Source organism: Furipterus horrens, unplaced genomic scaffold, assembly GCF_987537825.1.
Source record: "Furipterus horrens unplaced genomic scaffold, mFurHor1.1.pri manual_scaffold_4, whole genome shotgun sequence".
NCBI lineage: Eukaryota > Metazoa > Chordata > Mammalia > Chiroptera > Furipteridae > Furipterus > Furipterus horrens.
Window position 1 is genome coordinate 176,910,592 of NW_028327174.1, and position 25,099 is coordinate 176,935,690.

The 25,099-nt window shown below is 49.2% G+C and overlaps 1 protein-coding gene across 1 annotated transcript in view; it reads left to right on the top strand.

Annotated features, from left to right (window-relative positions):
* COL15A1 (collagen type XV alpha 1 chain) overlaps nt 1–25,099 on the top strand; it is a 101,448-nt gene that overhangs the window by 19,594 nt on the left and 56,755 nt on the right. Inside the window, exons 3-6 of the mRNA XM_090274486.1 lie at nt 13,881–14,428; nt 15,561–15,635; nt 16,289–16,369; nt 22,107–22,254. Of these exons, the coding sequence (XP_090130612.1) occupies nt 13,881–14,428; nt 15,561–15,635; nt 16,289–16,369; nt 22,107–22,254 (852 nt within the window). The remainder of the gene's footprint in view (nt 1–13,880; nt 14,429–15,560; nt 15,636–16,288; nt 16,370–22,106; nt 22,255–25,099) is intronic.

A 25,099-nucleotide genomic window follows, 5' to 3' on the forward strand; every position in this document is an offset into this window, starting at 1 on the left:
GCCTCATCTTGGCTGGGGCCTTGCATAAGTCTGTCCCAGCAGAGGCGTCTGGATTCCTGCCCAGTCCCGTGCAGGGGTCTTAGCCCTACTGCTTCTCCGCCTGTTCATGTCTCCTGCTCCATGATTCCCCATAGCTGGCCTCCCCATTCCAGTGTTAGGCTACTCCCTTACCCTCGGCGGCACAGTGCGAGGCAGTGGGTCTCACACTTGAGTGTGCCTCGTCACTGGGAGGGCTGGTGAAAGCACAGGCTGCCGGCCTCACTACGGCTTCTGATCCAGTAGGTCTGGAGTAGAGCCCCTGAGTGTGTAACTGATCACTTCCCAGGTTGTAACCAAACGCAGGTCCAGCTATTTGCCTCTTCGAAAGCCTCGAGAAGCAGGTGCTGATGTAAAGGAAAGTGGTTTTATTTCAGGTGCTGGCAACCCGAAAGATGGGGAACTCTTGTCTCAAAGCCCATCTCCACCTCTCAGTAGTGGCAATGGTTTTTATAAGGTGGAAGAGGGCAACAGAACAAAGAGGTCAAGGAGGCTGGTTGAAAAGCTCTCTACATGCAGATGAGCACAGTCCATTCTGATAAGGCAAGTGATGGTCTGGTGTGCATCATCCTGGTTTAACCATCCTGGCCTCACGTCGTCCTGTTCCCACTGTTGAAGGTCAGCAAATGTCCCAGAGTTGGGATGCCTGAAGGTCAGAGTCTGTACCTTTTGAAACTAATTCTTAGGATTATTGTACAAACATGTTGTTTATCTACAAGCCACATATTAGTCAGAGTCAGCACTTCCAGGAACAATATCAAAAGAACGGTGGGGTGGGTTACAATTTCCCACTGTTACAAGGTACTGCTGAGGCTGCTGGTCCAAAACCATACTTTGAGAACCAGCAGTGTCCTGGTTAAGCAGATGGGCTATGGAGCCTGACCCCAGGCTGTCTCAGTCCACATTTTGTCTCTAACACTTACTAGCCGTGCGATCAAATCTCTCTGCAGCTTGATCTCATCTAAAGAATAGATATAGTAACACCTTCCTCTCTAGGTTATTGAGAGTATTAAAATGACTGAGTCTAGGTCATACTTAGCCAACAGTAAGCATTCAGCAAATGTATTAGATTTGTGGCTGCTGTAACAAGTTACCATAAAGTAGTGTTTTAATACAACAGAAATTTGTTCTTGTAAAGTTCTGGAGGTCAGAAGCGCAAAATCAAGGTGTCAACAGGCTCTAGGGGAGAGTCCTTGTTGCCTCTTTCAGGTCCTGAGGGCTGCCACCATTCCTTGACTCATGGCTACATCACTCCCATTCCTGCCTCTATGGTCACAAGGTCTCCTCCTCTTCTGTCGAATCTCCCGTCTGTGTCTCTTATAAGGACACATGCAGTTGGATTACCCACCTGGATAATCCAGGATGATCTCTTCACCTCAAGATCCTTAATTTAATTGTATCTGCAAAAGACTCTTCTGCCAAATAAAGTCACATGAACAAGTTCCAAGGTTAGGACATGGACATAGTTTTTGGAGGGCCGTCATCCAGCCCACTATAGTCATCATAGACCATTGTTTTTATTGTTGTTTCTTCCAGAAGCTGTCAGGTGAGGCCTGACCCTAGCTTCTTGCCTCGAGTTGGGGGATGGTATGGGGTACCAAACCAGTTTCCAGGTTTCAGCTCCCCTGGGTTGGCCCCATTTTCCTTAAGCTATTAGGAAACTAGGACAGGAAATTCTGCTTAGGAAGTTATATTGGTCACATTGTAGCATTTCAGTCAGTTCACATTTCACTAACCTGAGAAAATCAGCACTCTCAGCCCCACGACACCTGTTCAGAGCTCTCCATCCACGTTGTTTCTCACTCTTGAGCAGGCTACGCCTAAGGAAGCATTTTCACATGAAGAACCACATTTGATCCTCACGGCAACCTAGGGAAGGAGGTTGTATCACTCCATTTTGCAGGTGAGAAAAACAGAGAGGGAAAATTACCCAAAGCTACCTTCCATGGCAATTATAAACAATGGTTCAGGGAAGAGAAAAGTAGTATGTCATTGCTAATAATCGCAATAACCACAACCATTGTGCTTTATTAAATGCATGCTTTGGCTGGGCCCTCTGCTCAGTATTTTATGCCTATCTCAGGTCATTTTCAAAACTCTGCTGAAGTAGGGGGCATTATTTCTATGTTACAGATGTAAAAATTGAGGCTCAGAGAGACGAAGTGTCTTATCCAAAGTGGCACAGCTTTTAAATGCTGAGCTGGAATTTGAAGCCAGAGCTGGTTGAGTCTTCCTCCCCAACACCATGCAGCTCAGAGATCCCTTCTCCAGCTCTGAAAAATATGTCAGGTCTGCCGAAGTGAGAGCAGTGGCTGCCCGGTGGTCAGCACGCCCAGAGTCTCCAGTCCTTCCAGATCTGCTCAGAAGACAAAGGCCGTGAGAGATGGTCCCATGCTGGCAGCAGAGCCCTGTTCCTGGTAGCTAAAGGAAGGTGCCGAGTGCTGACTCTGAGAGCGAGGGGAAGGGGTGATCAAGGCAATGGGAACAGAGTGGAAGATGTGCTCAAGGTCCCTGAGGGCTGGGACAGTCAGGGTGTGTTCCCAGGAGTGGGTCAGCCTTGGGTTGAAGCAGAGGGAGACTCAACTTTTTGCACTGGACAGCTGAGGGTGTAAATCACCAGTTCTGGGACCCTGTGGGCAAGTTATTCAACTTCTCTGTGCCTCTGTTCCCACGTCTGTGGTTAGGAACAGTAAGACTCGGGTTGTTGTAAAGAACTCGGGCTGTGAATTAGCATCACCTGGGAAGCTGTGCAAACTTGGCATGCCCCCGCTGCTCCTGGGCCAGCTGCATCAGCCTCTCTCGGGGTGGGCCTGGGCATGAGTAGTTTTTTGTTTTTTATTTTAATCTCCTGATTCTGTGCAGCCAGGGTTGGGAACCAGTGTTCTGCAGGTAAAGAAATTGGTGTTTGGGACACAGTAAGGGCTCAATACACAGGAACTATTATTATGTATTCAGTTGTACATTCATAAAACTAACATTTATTGGGCACCTATCTGTGCCAGGGTGTGTGCGAAGCCCAAGGTATCACCTGTATAGGTCAGCTGCTCACAATTATTAATCATCCATTTCTAGCATTGCTTCCAAGAAGATGAGTTAATTGGGTTCATCACTTTGTGAAGTCATGACCCAAATTTGATATTCTGAGAAGGTTTTATTGGCAAGAGGAAAATATAGAAAATGTACCCACATCAGAGAGGCTGGAACTCTGTGTGTAGGAAGTGAGATCAAAGCTCTGCAGACCTTTAATGAGGTATCTAGAAAAGAAAGAGTGGGCTGCGGACTCTCTGTGGGTCCCTAGGCAAATACCCTCCCCTATGGTGCCCCAAGTTCAGCATCAGTTGTGTGGAAGGGTTTCTGTGGGTACGTGTGTTGGTTGGTTGTTGGTTTCTTTTTAGCTGCAGATTTGTTTCTTCACCTGAGGCTGTCATTGGAATCCAATATATTAAACATGTTAAGCCTGAGTTGCTTTGGTGGGAGTATGTGTATGAGGGCAGGTAAGTGTGTATGAATGTCTAAGAGCATGAGACAACTTGGTGGCTGAGTGTGTGAGTGCGTGTGAGTAGGTATGAGGGTAAGCTTTGGAAGGGTCAGTGTGCATGAGTGTGGGATGAGTAAGGGTGAAGATATGTGTTTCTGTGGGGGGGGAGTATGACTGAATCAGTGTGTGAATGCGTTCATAAGTCTGTTGTGAATAGGTGAGACTATTGTATGAGTGTGTGTTTATGAGTGTGAATCTGTATTTGTGAGTGACTGTACATGTGACTGAATCTGCATGTGAGCATACATGTGACTCACATGTGTGTGTTAGGGGTCCGAGGGGCAGGCCTTCTTCTTAGCCTCCCATCCCCTTGCCAGTGGCCCCCTCTCTGCCATACCCCAACCCTAACCTTGGGGAATACAGTTCTAAACCCTCTGGCCTAGCTGTCTACACTGCCTGCCTTGCCAGCTTTTGGTTCCCTATCCCCTTCTAGTGCCAAGCCTGGCAGTTTTCAGGAGCTGCGGGTGGTTGGGTGCCCCCTTCCAGCAGGTCATTTTGCGTTCCTCTCTGGTGCCCCCCATGGGGCCCCTTCTCCTCCAGGCCCGTTTTCCATGCATTTTCCTCTATGCGCCCCAGAGTCCTCCAGAGCTGCCTGCCGGGATGATGACTCATTCCTGCTGATGTCATCGTCAGGATTCAAGGCCCTCATGGCACTCAAAGAGCCTTTGTTCCCCAAATGGAAAAGGAACTTCGATAAACTGGGAGCAGTTGACTACAAAGCTCTTCCCAGGTGCCCATGGCTGCTCACGCCTGCCTACACCTGTTGGTTTTGACCTGTGATGTGCCACACATGGTCCCCAAGGAGGTTCCATACTCAGGTGTCTGGATCAGAGGTTTGGGCGGGGAACAAAGAAGGGGTCTCAAGGCCCTCACTGCAGTAAGACAGCAAGACCCATCCCGCCCTTCCCCAGGCTTGTATGACTTGCACTGCAGCCAATTTCTGCCCAAGGGGTTAATGTATGCGTATGTGTGTCTATGTTTGAGGGCTGATGAGCAGAGCTGGGTCTCAGAATGAGGGAGTCTTACCATGCTCTCTCTGGGCTGACTCCCTCAGTCCCTAGTTGCCGGGGCTCCTTATTCAATGATATTATTGGTTATGTAACAGCTAAGAGTCAGAGGGTGGCTGTGAGGGGAACTGGCCCAGGGTCCACTGCAGTCCAGTCAGCTAGGGCTCACCAGGTGGTGAGCGCACCCGCCATGCAGGGTACTGGCTAGGTACAGCCCTCCCTGTGCTATCCACTCTCACAAGGAGGCTGTAGGCCCACTGGACAGGTTAATCTACAGCACAGAGGAGGGAAGTGACTTGCCCAAGGTCACACGCCAGTTAGTGGCTGGCCCAGGACTCAAGCCCAAGTATGTCTGACACCAGGTCTGCCTGACACCAAGGGGTGAACCCTTACCTGTGGCTTCCAACTGGGAGAGGGCACCAGACTCACCCAGGCCAGACCCTGGAAGACTCTGAGTCCACAGGGCCAGGTGGGAGGGACAGAGCTCTGTCTTTTTAAAATCTCCCCAGGTGGCTCTGACGTGTGGCCAGGGCTGTAGTATTCACACCATGCTATCCCACCTATTCAGATTTGACTCCTGACTTCAATCACTTATTACCCTTATGCCCTTGGAGCAGTAGTGAACTTCCCCAAGCCTCCATTTTCTAACATGTAAAATGGGGATAGTAAAGTTACCTGCCTCATAGAGAATCAGTAGTAAAGATGAAATGATGGGCAGAAAGCTCTTTGAATGGTGCCTGTCATACCGCAAGCCCACAGTAAACCTGAGCTGCTGATGTTATTGTTTCTTGTCACTCATCCATAGGTCACCCTTGGCTGGGGACTGAGAGGTGAGTCTCCAAGATCCGTGTTTAGGAGCCCATATCTCATCATGGCAGAGAAGGAAGGGAACTAACCGCCAGCATGAAGTGAGATGATCGTGTTTGCACAGAGGGATGGACAGGGACTATGGGGACCCAGAGATGTGCAACCTCTTCCCTCCCAGGTCTCAAGGGAAGCCTGGGAGGCAGTGGGTGGTAATAGGCAGAGCCCAGTGTCGAGTCTTCAGTGCTGGCTCCTGCCTTGGGACCTCAAGGGAGTTACTTTCCCTCTCTGGGGCTTGATTCCCTCCTCTGGAAATGAGAGAATGGTCCCTGCCTTGCCTTCCTTCTGGAGGAGAGAACAGGTGAAGGGATGCTTTGGAAAGCAGAAAAGGTGCTGGGTGGGTGCCTTCCTGCTGGGGCTCTCAGCTGGGCCCAGCTCCTTCCAGCTGCTGGGCAGGGCGGCCAAGCTTGCAGGGCCCACACCTTGCCGGCCTCTGCCCACCTCCAGCTCCCTTCAAAACCATCCTTTCTCAGTTTAGGCCAAAGGCCTGAGAGAGAGAGAGAGAGAGAGCGCGCTCACACAGTAAGTTTATTGAGCAGGAAAATTCTTATGCTATATATGAAAACCGGAAAAGGGAAGGAGGCGGCCGAAGTTTACATGTAGAAAAATGCTCTTCTGTAGTTCAGAAAAATGAGGTCTTTCATTGTTGGCAAGCCCAGGTCTCCCTTCTAAGTTGATCCAGGATTTTTTCCCTGGCAGGGAAACTGCTCTTTTTCTAAGAAATGCATTAGTGGTAGGTTTTTCTAAGAACCTCCTGCAGCTTTATGGGACACAGACGGATCTCATGCAGCATGAATTCTGTTGTGTTTGCTTTCTGCGAGCAGAGTCAGGTAGAGCCTGGAGCCTCTAGGGACTCCAGCCTGGGTGGAGTGATGTCTCCTTCTAAGCAGAGCGGTGACCTTTTCCTGGGCACATCATTCCCTGCCTCTGGCAAGGCTGCCCTGTCTAAAGAAGAGTGGGAAAGCCTGGGTTTGTCCTGCTCCCTGTTGGAGTCATTCCTTCCAGGTCTGAAGCCTGTGGGCTGACGAAACCACAGTTAAGGGTGGTTAGAGAGCTCAGAAAACAGACAGGAGATGAGGGAAATGCAGAATTGGAGACTCTCAGACCTGGCAAGGACCTTTGGAAACCATCTGGTCCAAGCCTCTCATTTCACAGTTGAGGAACACAAAGCTCAGGGAAGGGAGGGACTACTCAAACTCATACACTCAGCAGGTGGCCCTTTCCACCACTCTGTGCAGTTTCTGAGAGATCATGATGTGGAAGTTGAGGCCGAGTTGTGCGTGGTCCCAGAGGGCAGAGGTTGGCCTATCAAGGTGGGTGGGAACTACAGGGAGATATGCCTAAGCTCTCCAGGAGAAGGAGCTCCGAAGACTTAGAATTGTCCCACAGTGGTCAGAGTGGTGGTGGAGGGAGTGAGCTCCCCAGCAGTGGAAATGTACAAGCATAAACCAAGTGGCCTTTTGGTGGGTATACGGCAGAAGACACTCCTTCTCCAGATGGTCAGCTGCTCTTTGTCTATAGAGTCTGGGCTTGCTGAACTCCCAGCTTCCTATTTCTCCAGGGAAGTAAGAGGAAGGGAAGATGCAGTCCAGGAGGTCTGATTTTGGGGACACCACCCTATAGGGGTACCCAAAGGGAAGGGAAAGACAGCCCTGAGAGGATGCAGGAATGTTCCCCTCCCGGGCAGGACAGACTGAAAAGGAGCAAGGAGGAAGGATTCTATGAGGCTCCCCAGCTCATGCTGCAGGCAGAAAAGAGGGAGTAGGGACCCCCTCTCTCCTCAGGGGCTGAGGGCAGGAAAATCCAGGCCATAGGGGCCTGCTGGGGTCCCCAGGGCAGTCACCCCAACTTAACCTATAAACTCTTGCCCTGTTGACTTCAGCCCCTGGACATAGCAACACGGGGTCCTTTGGACCTCCTGAGCCAGTGGGAATACACCGGCCATTTGAAGCAGTCCATGTGTTCCCTAAAAGCTGACTGTTCTGTGGTTCTTCACAGCCACAGGTGGGAAAGAGAGTTGTTTTCCAGGCAGCTGGAGTAGGAAAAGGGCAGAGGATAGAAGGCAGGCATCTAGATTCTAGGATTCTAGTCCTGGCTTGGCCACAGCTCCCTGCGTGACCTCAGACCTGCTCTCCTGGGTCCCTTGCAGACCTCTGTCTCTGGTTCAGTTGTAGGGATCCCCGTCTCCCCATCTCCCCATCTCCCCGTCTCCCCGTCTCCTGGTCTCTGGGCTTCCTCAGGCACAGGCAGGGTCCCGGGCAGCTGCAGACAGAGAAGTCGACCTTGGGTTTGGTGGAGGTGCTGTTCTCCGTAGGGCCGCCAGGGGCTGCTGCCGTGCACGAGCCTGCGGTGTCCTCAGCCTCCCTGGTTCTGCCTGTGTCTGGCTTCTCTGCAGTTCTTGTTGACCCAGAGCCAGAGGAACGCTTCTTAGCCCATATTCTGGCCTTAAATGCTAACAAGTATGAGCACTGGGCTTAGATCCCAGATGTCATCCGTGAGATGGAGCTTTGCAAAGCCAGATACAGTTCCCTAGGGAGACAAGGCTCCAAAGCCCAGGCTAGCCCCTGGTATTCCTCAGGACCCCACAGGTGGATGGGCTGAACCAGCCCATTACACAGAAGGAGAAGCTGAGGCCCAACTTGGGAAGAGAGGCATTAGAAGTCCTGGAGTCCACAGCTGCAAGGAGGAAGAGAGAGGTGTTTGCATCTGTTACTTACCTCCTCTGGGCTGGTCGCTCTCATCTATGTGAAAGGAAAACCTGAACCCTACCATGTTTATTTCTTTGTTTCTGGGATCCTGTCCTAGTTCCCATGGAAACTGGCTTTGGACCCCTGGGAGGAAAGTCGCACCCTGTGGTGACTGCTCAGATTTTCCCCTTCCCGGTCCATCTCTAAAGCAGTCTGATGCCTCTTCTGTGCCCTGGGGTGGGGCCGCCCAGCCTGTTCTGGAGCCTGAGCCAAAGGCTCCAGGGGAGTGAAGCCACGTGGCATCTGTCTGTCCCCTTTCCTCAGGCCACATTGCTGAATGCCTGCTCTGGGGGGTTCCAGCATCTTGGGGTGCAGCTGAGTGAGCCTGAAAATTTTCAGCTGTGAGAACATGGGGAGGCTGTTACTAATAGAAGGAATAGCATGAGCCGAGACAGGAACAGGGAAAGGGAGGATGCAGAGATAAAGCAGGGGGTGTCTTGAATGGAATTTTGACTTCATCCTGAAGGTACTGGGAGCCACAAAGGCTTTAGAACTTGTGAGTTGCAGGAACAGATGGCTGCTGGGACACCTGGACCCTGAATTCCTCAGAGCCTGTGTTCCAGGTACAGTTCCATTATCCCAGCACCACACAAGGCACAGTGTGGGGGCTTTATAAAGGTTATCAAATTCAGGAACTGGAAATATGTTGAAGAACCCCCATTGTAAATAAAGTTACCCTCAATCCATTAATGAAATGAGAGATTGAGACTGAGGTCAGATTCAGCCCCAAGAGGTGTTTTGAAGGCAGTGAAGATACATAGACTATGTCAGAGTGGATCTTGTCTAACTCCCTCTTACACAGATGGGGAAACTGAGATCAGGGAGGGAGAGCAGTTTGCCCAAGGGCACAGAGAGATTTAATGGCAGAGCTGGGACTCCCCTCAGGAGCCCTGCCTCCCCTGACTGGGCCCTCTTGTTGCCCCATGGCTGTGGGCATCCTTGGGGACCTCCTGGGCTCCTGGCCCCAGCATCGTGGAGATGGCAGGGAGCTTGGACCTCCAGGTGATGAATGAGCATGCAGTGAGGTCCTTGTTGGATGTGAGACCTCAGGCCTGACCTCAGTAACTTTTACCAGGGCCTCCGCTTCTATGCCTGGCACTTCCTGTGTGCTATGCATTTTAGGAATATTATTTTATTCAAGTTACACCATGTCCTATGAAACAGGTACTATTATTGGGTGAGAAGTGTGGTGCCTTCCCATGAAGGGTCCCGAGGTTCCTGAGCCCAGAGTTCCATGATCAGCCCCCCAGCAGCATGCCCCTTCTGGTTTGCCCCTCCAGGATGGTAGGATGCCTTCCCATCACCTGTGATCTCTACCCCTCCACCCCCACCCCTTCCTGCCCAGCACAGAGCCATTCCAGGTCAAGCCAATGGACCAAATTGCTAGACCTGTTTGTCTTGGCTCCCTGTCTTCTCTCTGCTCTCCTCCCTGGTGGCTGCCTGAGCAGGTGGCCCTCTCGCCAGTGGCCAAAGGGAAATAATCCAGCAGGCCCAGATGCAGCCCTGAGCATGGGTCACTCCAGGCCAGGGGTCACCCCCACCACACTGCACCATGCCGTGTGGACAGTGTGTGTGGAGGGAGGCGGGGCCTCTGAGAGCAGGGCTGGCCTGACTTCTGACTTGAGCTTCCTCTAGATTTGTGGTTTGGTTCCCTCTGTGGCTGACCCAGCGGAAATGAAATTTTTCAGCTGGTGTCTGCACCCTTGTCCTCCCTTGCGTTGCCTGAGGCCTGGGAGGCACAGATTGTGGGGAGGGACACTGGCTCAGGAGACCTGTGATTCCAAGTCACCCCAAAGCAGAATCACACCTCCCGTCTGTCCCTCCTTGCCTAGATGCTCCATCCGCTGCTCCCTGGCTGCATCTTCTGGTGATGGAACTCTCTTCCGCATGTGTCTCCCTGTCTATTAAACAAGGAGATGGGGTAGATTTGTGATTATTTTTTTAACACAGCATCTCTCTGGGACTAAGAACTTCCAGAATGGCCATGTGGAAGCCTGGGCTGTACTAATGAACCAGGTGCCCTGGTGGGAATGTTTCATCCCCTGCCCCCACCTGTCCCTGGAGCCCCCTGGACACCACTGGGAAAGAAGTCACTGGATGGGAGTCTCTGGCCCATTGACTCCACGCTTTCTCCAGACCTGGAAAGGAGCTCCCCCTCCTGTTCTCAGTGGGAGAGAGAGAGGAACTGGAGGAAAAGCTTTTCACTGGCTTAAAGGAAGAAGAAAGCATGGCTGTCAGCAGGGTGCTCACAGTTTTGTTTTGTTTTTATCTTTAAACTGTGGAGGGGAGAAAAGAAATCTCAGTGGGGTGTTTGCTTTTATTTCTATTTCTTTTCACTCTTTTTTTTTTTTTTTCCTATACAAAGCTGGGCTATATCTGAGTGAGGAAAAGCAGGAAGAAAAGGTTTTGTCATGTCTAAAGGGGGGTGGAAGGACGGAATGTCTTTAAAAATACGTGAATGTCTTTATTTTTCACACCATATACATGGTGTAAGATTCAAAAAGTAGAAAAGAGTATCCAGTGAAAAGAAAATCTCTTGTCTTTCCCTTCCCTGGAGACAATCTCTCCTCCCAGTTTCTTGTCTATCCTTCTAGAGACATTCTAACCTATATTTTAAAATATATTGTATGTATTTAATATGTATTGATATTTGTATTTCCAACTGATAATGATTCTATTATGCACCTTTTTTTGTCTTTTTTTTTTTTTTACCTAATACATCTTGTGAATTGTTTCATATCAATAACTAAGGAACCACACCATTTAAAAGGTTGCATTGCATTTCACTGTACAGATAAATCAAAAAAAAGTATTCTTTATTTAAGCACTTCCAAAAATGGACATTTTGATATGTTTTAAACCATGCTGCAATGAATATTCTTGAACATGCTTTCCATTTCACATGTGTAACTTTATCTGTTAAAACAGTTCATAGAGGTGTAATATTACTGGCTGGAAGAGGTCCTACGCACTTGTAATTTGGGTAAATGTTGGCAAAGGGCCTCCCACAGACGGTCCCCCCAGCATATGAGGTGACCTGTTTCCTCAAACCCTTGCCAACACCACATATGTCCAATCTGATCCTTACCAAGCCACTGGGGAAAACGGTACATCTTTGTAGTCTTAATTTATATTTCTCTCATTCTGAGGGAGGTTGACTGTCTTCTCCTGTGTTTAAGAGCCATTTTTATTTCTTTTGCTGTGGAAAGAATTTCTTATTCTTTGCCCAGTTTTCCTCTTGGGCTGCTGCCCTGCTGCTTACTCATTTGCTTTGTGTTTCTGGGTAATTACTCTGTGGTCTGTAATATATGTAGCAAATATTTTTGTCCAGTGTGGGGATTTTATTTGACACTGTGAGAATTCTTATTTTGCTACTCAGAGCTTTTTAAAATTTCTATGTAGTTAAATTTAGCTAGATTCATCAATCATTTTATTTATGCCTTCTGAGGTTGGTTGTGCTTAAAATTAATTTCTGTTTTAATGTATTTTACAAACTGGAGAGGAAAAGCACTGGGTGGAGAATCAGATCTGAGTTCATAGCCAGCAAACCCCTTCCATCTTTTAATTTCTCTTATGCCTTCTGTAAAATGAGGGGGTGGAACTTCACTCATTCATTCATTCCCCAGCACTGGGTTGGGTCTGGGATCATAGAGATGAAGAGTGTGGTCCTTGTCTTCCTGGTCCAGTGGTAAGAGAGCCTGACACCCAAGAGTGAAATGCCTGGGGGCTGTGGTGGAGGACCCAGGGTGGATTGAGGGGCCATCTAATACAGCCTCAGGAAAGGGAGGAGGAGGGTGTGGGTACCAGAGGTGAAACAAGGGATTTCAAGGGAGGGTGGGGCCAGGGCTGAGTCTTGATGAAAAGGAGATATTCTGGCAAAATAATTGGGTAGTATGAGGCCAGGTAGAGTAGGTGACAGAGGAAAAGTATTCAAAGTGAAGGAAGAAGACCTGCAACAGCATGAGGCACTGGAGGGACTGTACTGGGGAGTAGAGAATAAGAAACAAGCATTATCACTAAGTTGAAAAACCCCATAGACCTCTCCCAAATCACATCGCTCTGCCTTCCCTAAATATTGGCAGAACACGTTGCTGGTGGGCATGTGAGGGCACCACTGCATCTTACATGTTCTCACCACCAAAAAGGAATGATAATTACCTGACGTGATGGGGGTATTAGTTAAAGCTAAGATGGAAAGCATATTGAAATATATAAATATATCAAATCAACACACTGTACACTTTAAAGATACACAATGTTATATGTCAATTATGTCTCCATTTAAAAAATGACACAGTTGCTTCAGACATTTTAGCAACATTGAGTGAAGTTGTGGGTGTGTATCCCCATGTCACCCAATAATTCTACCCTCAGATGGTGGAATTGCCTGCACAGGTAACCACGAGGAGACATGTATAAGAAAGTACATAAGCCCTGGCTGCTGTGGCTCAGTGGATTGATTGTCCTGAGAACCAAGTGTCGCTGGTTCGATTCCTAGTCAGGGCACATGACTAGGTTGCACGTCAGGTCCCCAGTTGGGGACACATGGGAGGCAACCGCACATTGATGTTTCTCTCCCTCTCTTTCTCCTTTCCCCCCTGTCTCTAAAAACAAATAAATAAAATAAAAAAATAAAAACAAAATAAAATAAAGTAACCTTGTAAAAAAAAAGAGAATAAAAGGAAATGTATTTTTTTAAAAAGTACATAGCAGCTGTATTTGTAATATGATGGAAACTTCACTTTCCATTAACAGAAAGGTGAAGCAATCCATTATGGCTTATTTGTACCATAGAGTACTGTCATGAAAATAAGACCTAGAACCATATGTCTCAACAAAGATAAATCCCCAAAATATAGTGTTGACTAGAGAAAAAAGTGCGTGCCAACATTTCGATGCGGTTAAGAGACATACACAGTGGTCCCGCATTGTGTTAGAGACACATCCTCTTGTAGTGAACATTCGGAGACGTGCATGGGAATGACAAACACCTCGCCCCCTAGTGGCTGCCTCTGCGGTGTGGGCAGGGGAAGACGATTGGAGAGTTCATGAGAGATTCAGCTAACCTGATGTTTTCTTTCTGAAGCAGAATGGGGGGCACATGCTTGTTCCTCATTTTATTCTTTTTTTAAAAAAGATTTTATTTCTTTATTTTTAGAGAGATGGGAAGGGAGGGAGAGAAACATCAGTGTGCAAGGAAAACATCAATTGGTTGCTCCTCTCACACCCCCAACTGGGGACCTGGCCAGCAACCCAGACATGTGTCCTGATCAGGAATCAGACCTATGACCTTTCAGTCTGCTGGATGATGCCAAACCCAGTGAGCCACACCAATCAGGGCCCTTATATCATTCTTTTAAAACATTTAAATAACATATCTAACCCAATATTTCCTCAAATTATTATTTCAACATGTAATCAATGTAAACATTATTAATGAAATATTCTACATTCCTTATTCCAAACTAAGTATTAGAAATTTGTATTTTATACTTACAGCACATCTCAATGGGGATGACCCACATTTCAGGTGCTCCCTAGCCACACTTGGCTAATGGCTATTATATTGTATGGTGCAGGGTTAACATATCTCAGGTAGAGGTTGTATCAGGTAACCTCTGAGATTTCTCATTTCCAAGCAAAGTAGAATACATGTGTGAAGCATGGCCTCTCTCTCCCTCCCTGCAGGATCGGCTTCCCAGGGCCATGTGGACCTCACGGAGCTCATTGGTGTCCCGCTGCCCTCATCTGTGTCCTTTGTCACAGGCTATGGTGGATTCCCAGCCTACAGCTTTGGGCCTGGAGCCAACGTGGGCCGCCCAGCCAGGATCCTCATCCCACCCACTTTCTTCCAGGACTTTGCCATCAGTGTCACGGTGAAGCCTAGCAGTGCCCAAGGTGGCGTGCTCTTTGCCATCACGGATGCCTTCCAGAAGGTCATCTACCTGGGCCTGCGGCTCTCAGGTGTGGAGGATGGCCAGCAGAGGATCATCCTCTACTACACTGAGCCCGGCTCCCACGTGTCCCAGGAGGCGGCTGCCTTCTCGGTGCCCGTGATGACCCACAGGTGGAACCGTTTTGCCATGATCATCCAGGGTGAGGAAGTGACCCTCTTGGTGGACTGCGAGGAGCACAGCCATGTCCCCTTCCAGCGGTCCTCCCGGGCCTTGGCTTTCGAGTCCAGCGCAGGGCTCTTTGTGGGCAGTGCAGGAGCCACGGGGCTGGAGAGATTCACCGTGAGTGCAATCCCTTCAGATCACTGGACACTGTATAGACAACGGGAGTGACTGCACTTATTATTTTATCCCTATGTCCTCAAAGAGGCTGCATAAGTGGTGGGGAAAACACTGGGCCTGGAACCCAGGACCTAGATTCCAGTCCGGAGTCCTCCGTGTAACCCAATGCTTTAGACAGTACCTGGATTTTCTGATCCTCTCTGTGCTTTCTTACCTGAAAGTGGTGAGAACAAAACCTATACCGTGGGGTCGTAGAGTGAAGCGCGATGGCCTGTGTGAAAGCACTTTGCGCATATTAGGCGTTATGAAGAGAGTAGGGTTTGTTAGATCCTTCAGTGATTTTTATCCCTGAATCAGTAGCAGATGCAGTACTTTCTACAGAGCTGCAACAGGTTAGAATGCCTGCGTGAGAGAGCTGCTCTCTCTCCATTTGGACAGCGTGCCCCGAAAAAGTATCAGCAAATGGGCTTTTATGTATAAGCCATTCTAAAGAAAATCCCGAAGTTATTGTGGTTATTCATTTAGTCAGTACGTGTGCTGACCTTGGGCTCACTGATACAGGGCAGTACTGTGGGGAGGAGTTTGGGTTTATTTGTAGCATGCAAGAAGACTGAGAACTTTAAGAAGTTACAATCCAATGAACAACTTTTAAATGCTCTGGGTTGGTCATGGAGAATGAGTTATTAAGTGTGGGGAGAGTAGTAAGAGTGGAGAGAGGGAAGCTGGCAGGCAGCTATTCTTGAGGTGGGGCCTTCCAGCCTAGAAGGCCCCAGCCACAAATAAAAGACATGTTCTGGGAGAGGGGAGATACGCATTTTAGGGGCTGCCCCTGAGATGCTGGAGACCTGGGGAGCAGTTGGGAGGCTGCTGTGTTAGTCCGTGCTTTGAACAAAATGCTTCCCAAGGGGCTCTCCAGCTACTGGGGCTCAAATTACACTGGCTCCAGCAGAGAACCCCCTAAATGAGAGCGGGCCAAGACGTGGCTGGGTTGACTTGTCGCAGCCAACAGGCAGCACATTCTCACACCATCCTGTCCCTGGTTCTCCTCCTTCACAAAAGCCATCATGTTTCCACTGGTGGTTGTGCTGTTGACATGTAAGCAGTGGCTTCTGACCCCTCTGCTTTTCCCCAGGGCTCCATCCAGCAGCTTACCATCCACCCTGACCCCAGGACTCCGGAGGAGCTGTGTGAAGCCGAGGAATCCTCGGTGAGCCCCTACCTCCCCTACCCCCAGCAGAGGGCCCCGCAGCTCAGCAAGCAGTCTGCCAGGGAAGGGCTGGGTGCCCAGGCAATTCCTCATCCCTAGAGCGTCACGGGGCCTCAACGATCTTACATCTTGGCAAGTGCCTCCTCAAGTCCTATTTTGGGCTTTTTGGGTCTTTTTTTATTACTTTTAAGAGTTGGTGGGGGGGCAGTGGTGTTTCTTCTAAGGTGTTATTTTTGTCCGCAACTGTGGCAGTCAATGGCCTGATTTGCAGACTTCCTGCCAGGAAAAGGTGTCAGGATTCTAAAATCGAAGCTAAATCTCTAAGACACCCTGAATGTACATTCTTAGAAAAGTGAACCTAAATTTAGCTTTTATGCTTGACAAATGAATCAGTTCCTGAGTTGGAAGTGGGGTAGTTTTTTGTTTGCTTGTTTGAACAACACAATGTGGAAGGAAACGAAAGGGGTAACCAAGGGTGGACCCCGTCCATGTGCTCTCCTCAGTTTCACTCTGTCTGTCTGTCCGTTTGTCGCTTTCTGAGACACACGCCCACGCGTGCATGCACACACATGTTCCTCCACAGGAGGCAGTTCTCTGGCTGTCTCGATTGTACCCTGAGCCCCCTTTACCTGGCACCATCCACCCCCACACAGGCATCCGGAGAGGCCAGCGGGCTCCAGGAGACAGTCGGAGTTGCTGAGATCCTAGAAGCCGACACCTACACTCAAGCCCCAGTGAGTTTTGGGGAGCTGTGCCATGTCATCCTGGTCAGCTTTTAGGGGGCTGATAGTTATTGGAGAGTGCCCAGAGCCTCAGGTCTGGCATGTCTGTTCTCAGATCTATGACTTCAATTGTCAGGTCATCTGGGGAGGGCAGTAAAGTACTGGCCAAAGGGCATTTTACAAAGTCCCCAGTGCGGGGGAACACCAGTTACCTGAGAGCTGCCCCGCACTGTGACCGTGAGAAGGCTGCCCAGAGGCAAGCATTGTGCTCCATTCCTCCCAGCTCTGTGACCTTGGGTAACTTGCTCAGCCTCTCTGAGCCTCGTTCCTCTTCACCACAGAACAATAATTAGAGTCCTATCTCATGGGGTTGTTGAGAGGATTAGAGGAGACTGTGCAGGGCCAGGTGTCAGGCCCACGCCTGGCATGAGGGATGTGGCCCTGAACAGGGGCTGTTGTGATGTTTGCTCGAGACTCTGGCTATGAGAAGGAAGTCAGGGCCCCCACTCCTGGAAGTTGCTAAGTCCTTCCAAGAGCTCACTTCCGGCCCCATAGGAAAGTCAGCCATCATCTCAGGGGCCCAGGCCTCCTCACTCCTGGGAATGTCCCCTGTGTCCGTGACAAGGAAGTGGTGTCAAAAGCACTGAGTCAGACTATGGAGACACCAAGGAGCCCGTCTGAATGAAAATAGCCAGCAGTGTATGAGTCACTGAACACAGAAGCCCCAGCAATGTCCTCAACGCGTCTGGCTCATTCTGTAAACTCACGTCTGCTAGAAGAGCAGAGAAATGGCAACAAGGCAGAGGCTATAAATTATAGACCTCTGGCAACAGATGTGTGGGTGGGAAAGGACAGGACCATAGTCTGTCGGTGCTGGAGGGACTCAACGGTCACCTCTTTCTGTACAAAGACATGGAAAGGTGTCCTTTGTACAGAAGGCCAAGCTGAGGCTTGGTGAGGAAAAGACACTGGCTCTAGGATACATGGGAAGAGCTGGGGCTAGAGCGCAGGTCCCCTTATGTCCCATTCGGGGGTCAGGCCATGACTCTGAGCTGCTGTCCTGGGCGGTGTTGCAGAAGTCCATCCCCAGGATGGTAGCTGGTTCTTGGGCAGCTTGGATGGAGGATGTCAAGGTTCCAAGGTGGCCACCTTGGCAGTGACTGGTCCAAGCAGTGTGGCAATCCTGCGTACCCCTCAGCTTTTGGCTGCTCCATTGGCATGTCCAGGGCACAGAGTGGTGGTCACTTTGGCCTTCTAGCCCAATGCTGCTCGCCCAGTGCGTCCATTCACAGCAAGGAGTGAGGCCGGCTCGGGCAGAGATGCCAGTAACCCAAGGTGGCCCTGGAAGTGGGACAGGAGAAGGGAACAAGGATTGAGGGTGAGAGATGATCACGGGTGGGGCTGGTCAGGGAAGACTTTCTGATGGAGGTGTCATTGCAGCTGGCAGCTCTGGACAGAAGTAGAGCAATGGTAGGGGAAGGAAGTGCACTGGCCTTTCTTGATACCCATTGTGTGGTCGGTGCTTTGTATATATGACTTAACTTAATCTCTGCAACAACCCTGCAAGGGGGAGGGGTGCTCAGAAGGACAGGATGGCTTCACCAGGGTCACACGGTGGTGGCATCAGGACCCTAGCCTGGCCTCCTCTCCTGGTCTAGGGTCCTGCAGGCAGGGCAGATGTGGGTGTGTGTGGCAGCCAGGAACAGATATGGAATGAGTCCCTGAAGTGTCTAGAGAGGTGAAAAGGGATTTGATGGACCCTGGCCTCTGGGGCATCCCAAATGCTTTCTTTCCTAGACTCTCCAACTCCATTCTCCTCAGTGGCTATAAGAGGACTGGTATAGGCTGCGGTCCCACCAAGTACGAGTTCAACTCTGCCTCTTACCATGGTTGACCTGCAGCCAGTAGCTTCACCTTCTGGAGACTCAGTGTCCCTTGGTTAAAAGGGCGCAGACCGCTGCACTGGGTCAGGGAGAGGGTAGGATGAATTGATCTGTGTAAAATGCAGGGCTGACCCTGCCACACGCAGCTCTCAGTGAACGTTTGTCATTGTTAACTATTGATGATAGGCTATTGGCTATTGTGAGGATTGAGGTGATGTGTTAGAGTGCCTGTTCCTCTTGGGACCCCCCCCCCCCCCGCCCCATGCCAGACCCTTGTGGCTGCCCCCAGTCCTTAAGAGAATCCGTCCCCCCTGCCCTCACCCCCAAGGCTGTGGCCCTGGGCCTGGCGGTCCTGAGCTCTAGGTCCTGAGGCTAACCTGTCTATTACGGATATCAGAATCGCTGTGCAAACTTCTGCAGAGCCCTCGCTTCCCCTGGCCCCCTTCGCAGGGCCACGTTTTCCCATTCATCCCCCAGAGGGTAGAGTTTTGTCCAAGGCTGCCCAGGGAGCAGGCAACACGGCCAGGTCCCTGGGGAAGGGACCAAGCTCACTCAGTCATGTTACTCTGGAGCTGGGACTTCCCCTTTCACCACCTCCTAGAGGGGCTCCATGGTTGCCCTCCCTGGCCACCCCTCCAAGTCGGAGGAATTTCCCGCTTACTCTCAGACGTCCCCCTCCCCTCTCTGCCTGGCTTCTCTCTTGGAATGAATATTGCTTCCCTGTCCTCACCCTTTCCAGCTGCCACCCTTCAAGACACAAGCCATGGCCAGCAAACTGAATCATAAACTTAAAAAGCCAGCCCCTCCTCTCCTCCTTCTCCATTTAGGGTAGGAGTCCCTGCTTCCACACTCTTTCCCTGCTAAGTCAGCTTCTGCTGACACCCCATTCCATTTCTGGAAAGTTCTATCTTATGCTGTGGTACAATTAATATCCCTATAGTTCTCATCCCTGGCTGTACATCAAAGTTGTGGGGGGGGGGGGGGGCAGGGGAAGGCAGCAGTGAGAGGGGGTAGGTTTTTCAAAAAGACTTGTGACTGGGCTGCATAACGGATATTCAGACTCAGTAGGTCTGGAGTGAGGTCCAAGAATCTGTACTTACAAAGAAGTTTTGCAGGTGATTCTGACCCCCAGCCAGGATCTCTCTTCCAGCCAAACCCAAATTCTCACTGTTCTCCAAACACGCCCTGCAATTTCACCCCTCATCCATGCCTGTGCTCCTGGGTTCTGTTTGCAAAGAGGGACCATTCCTGCCCCTCTCTGCCTGGCCAATTCCTACTTATCCTCCAGGATCCAGTCCACAGCCCCTAATTGGAGGCCATTGTCAGCTTCGCGCCCTGCACTTGGCTCTCCCTTCTGCTTTCCCACGCGTCACTCGCCCTCAATCACAGTTAGTTATGTCTAGGTCTGGGTCTGTGTCTGTGTCTTTTCTTGGTTTAGCAGTTTGAGGACAGCCACCCTATCTTATCTATTCATTTCCATATCCCCAGGGATTAGCCAAGGACCTGGCACAGAGTAGGGCCTCAAGAAAAATGTGTTGAAGATCAATGGAGGCTCAGCAAATCAACACACTTTTAATAAAAGTCTTAAGACATGACATTTATGTTTTGTCACAGGCCACACTGGTTCTCCATTCACACTAACTAACCCCTGAAAACCATTAGAGCTGCCTGTTGGAGGCAGGGTACTTGACCCTGAACCTGACCACCGAGAGTCAGCTTACTAGATTCACTCTCTGCCCTTGACTGGGGATTTGTGGCTGCCTTGTTAGGAGTTTTCCACAAGAGGTTTTTGGTTGACAGACTGGAGTCAGTGATTTCATATACTCAACCTTTGCCACCTTGAGTTACAGAGCTCAGCCCACCCTCCCTTTGCTGTCCTGCGTTTCCTGCACCCTCACCTGCCCTGCCTGCCTGGCTTTGAAGCCCAAGTCCCTTATAAAGCAGCTTTGCTTCCAGCCACCAGCAGCCTTGCTCCAGGCTAGAGACGGGACTTTTGAGACCATCAGGGAACCCTGGTGAAGTGGCTGCCTTGCTAAATCCTGGCAAGAACGGGAGAGGAACTGCCTGCAACAGGCTCTTTACCCCCTGCTGGGCTGCTGGGCCACCATGCGGCTGGGAGAAGTGGGGAAGTCCTGATGGTCTTCACAGCCTCTCTGGGGTGGTCCCTGCCCTCTGCTTCCCCAGCACCACCCTGGCTCCTGCCTCACTGGGCCTCTGCAGTGCAGCCCTCTGGTCTTCTGGCCTAACCTCAACACCCCCGATCCACTGGCATTAGAGTGAACTCCCCAAAGTATACACCTGCCCACTCCACTCCCCAGTCTAAGACCCCACAGATGCCCCGGTCCCAAGCCAGACTTCTCACCACAGAACCAGCCCTGCTGCCCACCTCTCTGCACCTCCTGGTTCTTCCCTCTGCTTCTGTCGTTGACCCTCACCAAGTGCAGGGCGTCAGTTCCTGATGACGCTGTGTCCTTTCTTGCCTCAGGACCTCCCTCCATCCTTGTTTTCTGAAATGCTGTTCATTCTTCAAGGCCCACCTGCATCTCCACCTCCACCCTGGAGATTTTACAGTACAAGAAACAATATATATATATGCTGCACAAATATAACATTCTCATTATTTAAAAACTACAACTGCAGATAAGCAAAAAGATAAAACAATCATCTTTAATGCCAGACAAAATCACTATGGGGGTGCTGTTTTTTCCCAGACTTTAGAATTCCAGTGACGCTGATGAGTGGCTACCATTGGTGGGCTGGTACTATGCCCTGGCTGAGCACCTCCATGCATCTTATATCCTGCAAGCAGTTATCATGGGCCCCCTTCACAGAGGAGGAAGCAGGGGCTCAGTGAGGTTATACGACTTGCCCAACAAAACAGTGCTAATAAGTGGAGAGCTGAGATTGACCCAAGATTGATTATAAGAACTAAGTTATGGGACCCATAAGAGCCTTCCTTGCTCTGATGGACCAGAGATTCACTGTTTATATACTAGGTTCTGACATTAAGGAAATAATTTTCTGTGATTAGTCAAGATAGATTAAGTGATGGCTGCAATCACAAATTAACCCTGAGACCTTAGTGTCTGAGTTGTTTCTTGTTCACATCATTGGTCCAACACTGGTCAACAGGATCCTTCCATTCACCCCTTAGCGCCTTGAACTCAGAAAGGGATGAGACTATTTCAACAATGGCTAGTTCCGGGTCTCAGGAGCTGCTACCTGAGCCTGGGTCTGGAGATGATGTCATGACCTCTGCTGCCTAGCCCCCTCCCCCCATCAGGAATTCTACCTAGATCGCTGAACTGCTCTATATTTCCAGCTTTTGGGGGTTTTTGTTGGTTTCTTTTTTTCTAGTTGGTAAAGTTAGTTGAGATATTCACAGGCATTGGAAAAGCTACACACAAACTCAAGTGTCCTAGAAAGGAACCCATATCCATCTTTAATTTTCAGAGGAATTCGTGACCAGTGCCCATCTGGGATTGGATTTACACAGCGTTTACTGAGTGTAGCCTGCTTCGTTCATTCATTTATTCAGTCATTTCTTCATCTAATAGATCTTTCTCGAGCATCTCTGTCCTGGCCTGGGATACAGACCTGGGGTGTCTGTGCTCAGAGAGCTCAGGCAAGTTTAGCAGAGGCTCACTGTAAACTGAACAGAATTAAATTATCTTTACATGCAAGTTTTTCAGACCCTGACAGCTTCAGTGATCACCCAGGTACTAGAAGACAGGTCTAAGCTTTCTTCTGGGTTTATTCAGCACTTTGTGGATATATTATTTTCTCCAATGATATTTGCTGCCATTTTTTTTTCTGCTTTCCTGACAAGTAAATCCTTTTGGATCTCATTTTTTCCCTCTCTTCAGCCTCAAGAAGCAGAAGTTGAACCCATTAATTCACCTCCAACTCCATCCCCTCCCTCGGAGGATGTGGAGCTTTCTGGTGAGCCTGTACCCGAGGTGACCTCAAAAACCACCAACCTAAGCGTCATCCTGCACAACAGCCCTGAGCAAGGCAAGTCCTGGGTGCACCTTCACACCTGGCGGCTTTTGTATTGAGTGACGACTATGTGTCCAGCCTGGGTGACATATGGACTATAGAGCATCTTGTGTAACCTTCTGCATTTGGTAAACAAGGTGGGAAAATTGAGTCACCCAGCTGAGACTCTAGGGCTTGTAAATGGCAGGGCTGCTTTTTAATCTTGGATAGCTGACCTTCCAATCCCCAAACTCCACCCCTCCTGAAGCACCCGGGGTTTAACAGAAAAGTATGTAGTAATTGTTGCTGCTTATTAAATACCTACTATGTGCCAAGCGTTTACCTACTTCACCTCCAAACCCAACCATACGTCTTCTAGTTGCTATTATTCAATATTAGACAATATTTTATAGATGGAAACACCAGTGCTTGGAAAGGTAAGTGACATGCCCACAGTCATACAGCTAGTGAGTGGTAGGACAGGGCCAGTGCCCGGGCCTGACTCCACTATTCCCAGCCTCGGCCACAAACTCCCCAATTTTCAGAGGATCAAGCCATCTAACCCCCTGTGTGGCACATGTGGGGAAACTAACTGATGACCAGAGAAGGGCAGATGCCCAGGAGGTCAATGGCAGGCCTTGGGTGCCATCTGGCCTCTTGGCTCCCTATCCAAGGCTCTGGTCCCTGTCCAGCCATACAGAGGAGCTCTGACAAAACCCCAAGATCTGACGTGATCCCCAAGGCAGCCGCTTGACATGTGCCCAAGGCCTGAGATCAGCCTGCATTTTCTGCCCATTTCAAACTGAAGTTACAGCCAACGCCAGAGCACTGAGATTTAGGCACAAGGTAAAAAAACAGCCCAGATGCCCACAGTAGGGACTGATTGAGAAAATGGTATTTCATTCATATGTGCAGCCCTGAAATTGCTGATGTAGAAGAGTGAACGACCCAGGGACATGCTCATGGTACGCTCCATGAAAAAAGCACCTTTCAAAACTATATGTGTGCTATGACCCTAATTTTGAATATATGTTATTTATATTTATTTATAGCCCTGTAGAACAATGTGTGTGTGTGTGTGTGTGTGTGTGTACGTGCCTGTGTGTGTGTGCTAAAATAATATACAACAAAATGCTGTGAGTAATATTTTCTGGGTGGTGGGATTGTGGGTGGTTTTAATTTTCTTCTTTTGTGGTTCTATAGTTTACATGTCCTTTATAATCTTATATATTCTTTTTACTTCTGCCATCAGTAAATGAATGTTATTTTAATAACTAAACTTGGGAAGTCTGTGGGTGAGAGAAGGTATGTAGCACTGAATAGAAAAAAAATTGTATGATAATTTAATAAAATCATAATATAGCCAAGGAGTCAGGGTGTTGCTGTGGAAGGACCGTGGGGCTGGCTGGGAGCAGGCAGTTTGGATGGAAGCCTTGCTTAGCCACCTATTTGCTGTCGTGCCTGGGGCAAGTTGCTTAATTTTTCCAGGCTTTATATTCTTTAACTGTCTGCTGGGAGTGGTTTATGAATTGCAATGCTGTTCTCCTAGGTGGAATTGGGATTTCTGAGGACAGGCAAGGAGGGGCAGAGGTTGCAGGGCCCAGGGTGAGGCCTCTCCCAGACTGAGGGGTGAGGTCACAGGAGGTGGGAGCCAAATGCAGACCAGGACCCAGATCCAAGCACAACTTGCCTGTTCTGGCATCAGCCAGATTCCTTCTCCAGCAAATAAAAGGCCAAAGGAAAACAATGAACCTGGCTGAAATGTTCCCGTTCTGCTTGTTGGGTAGAAAGTCTAGACGGTGAGGGAAATGGTCCTGAACCCTGAAAGCCACCTACTAGTTTTATGCACGTTTCGCTGACACCATCTTGCCCCAGGGCACATACTACCCTCAACTCCATCCTTCAAGGGGTGGGGACTCAGAGGCCTGGTGTCCCGCCAGCTGCTTACACAGTACCCCCTGGTGGTGGGAGCAGGGAGGATGCAAGAGAGTGAGGGAATGCTCCTTGAAAAAGGTCCCTGGAACGATGCAGCATCTCTCCCGCCCCCCCCCCCCCCCGCACTGTTCATATCATGAGACATGAGTAAAAAGAGCGTACATAGAAATGTCTGGGCATGGGGACAGGTCGACTTGGCTTCTCCCAACCACTGGCTCTCTGTGGGATTTGTTTCTCCTCTGCGGAATGGGGTTAATAAATAAATAATAAGGTGCTAATGTGCAGATCAGAGCAGGACACACATGGCATACAATGCTAGTGGGGAGATTGAAAATGTGGGGTTCTGTCCTGGCTCTGCTCACCAGCTGCGAAGCGGTGGGAAAGTCCTTGTAAGTAGGTCAGATGAGCTAGCAGGAAGATTAAGTGAGGGAGGAGATGAGACATGCTTAAGGATAACAGACATTCTTCATGTTAATATAATTTCTTTTTCCTTGCTTTAGGACTCCATGTGTTTTCTACATTGCAAAAGCATTATGTACTTGTAACAGTTTAATTGATGCAGAGTTGTAAAAACCAAAAAAAATAGCAGTTTCCTCTCCTACCTACTGGAGGAAATCAATATTAAGTATTGTGGTTTAGCCAAGTATGTGTTGTTTATCTGTATACACACATTATTTCCATATATATCTATGTGTGTTATATAATAACTATATTCATTCTATAATGTTGATAAAACATGTATACTCATATACAGCTTTTGTCCCTTTACAAATTTAAAATAGAACCACACTGACAATGAGCATTTATTGATCGCTGGCTCTATGCCAGGGGCTGTCCTTGAGGCTTTTCTTGTACTCATTTATTTAATCTTTGTAGCACATCATCTTCAAAACAACACTATGAGATAAGAATTATCCCCAGTTTACAGATGAGGAATCTGAGGCAC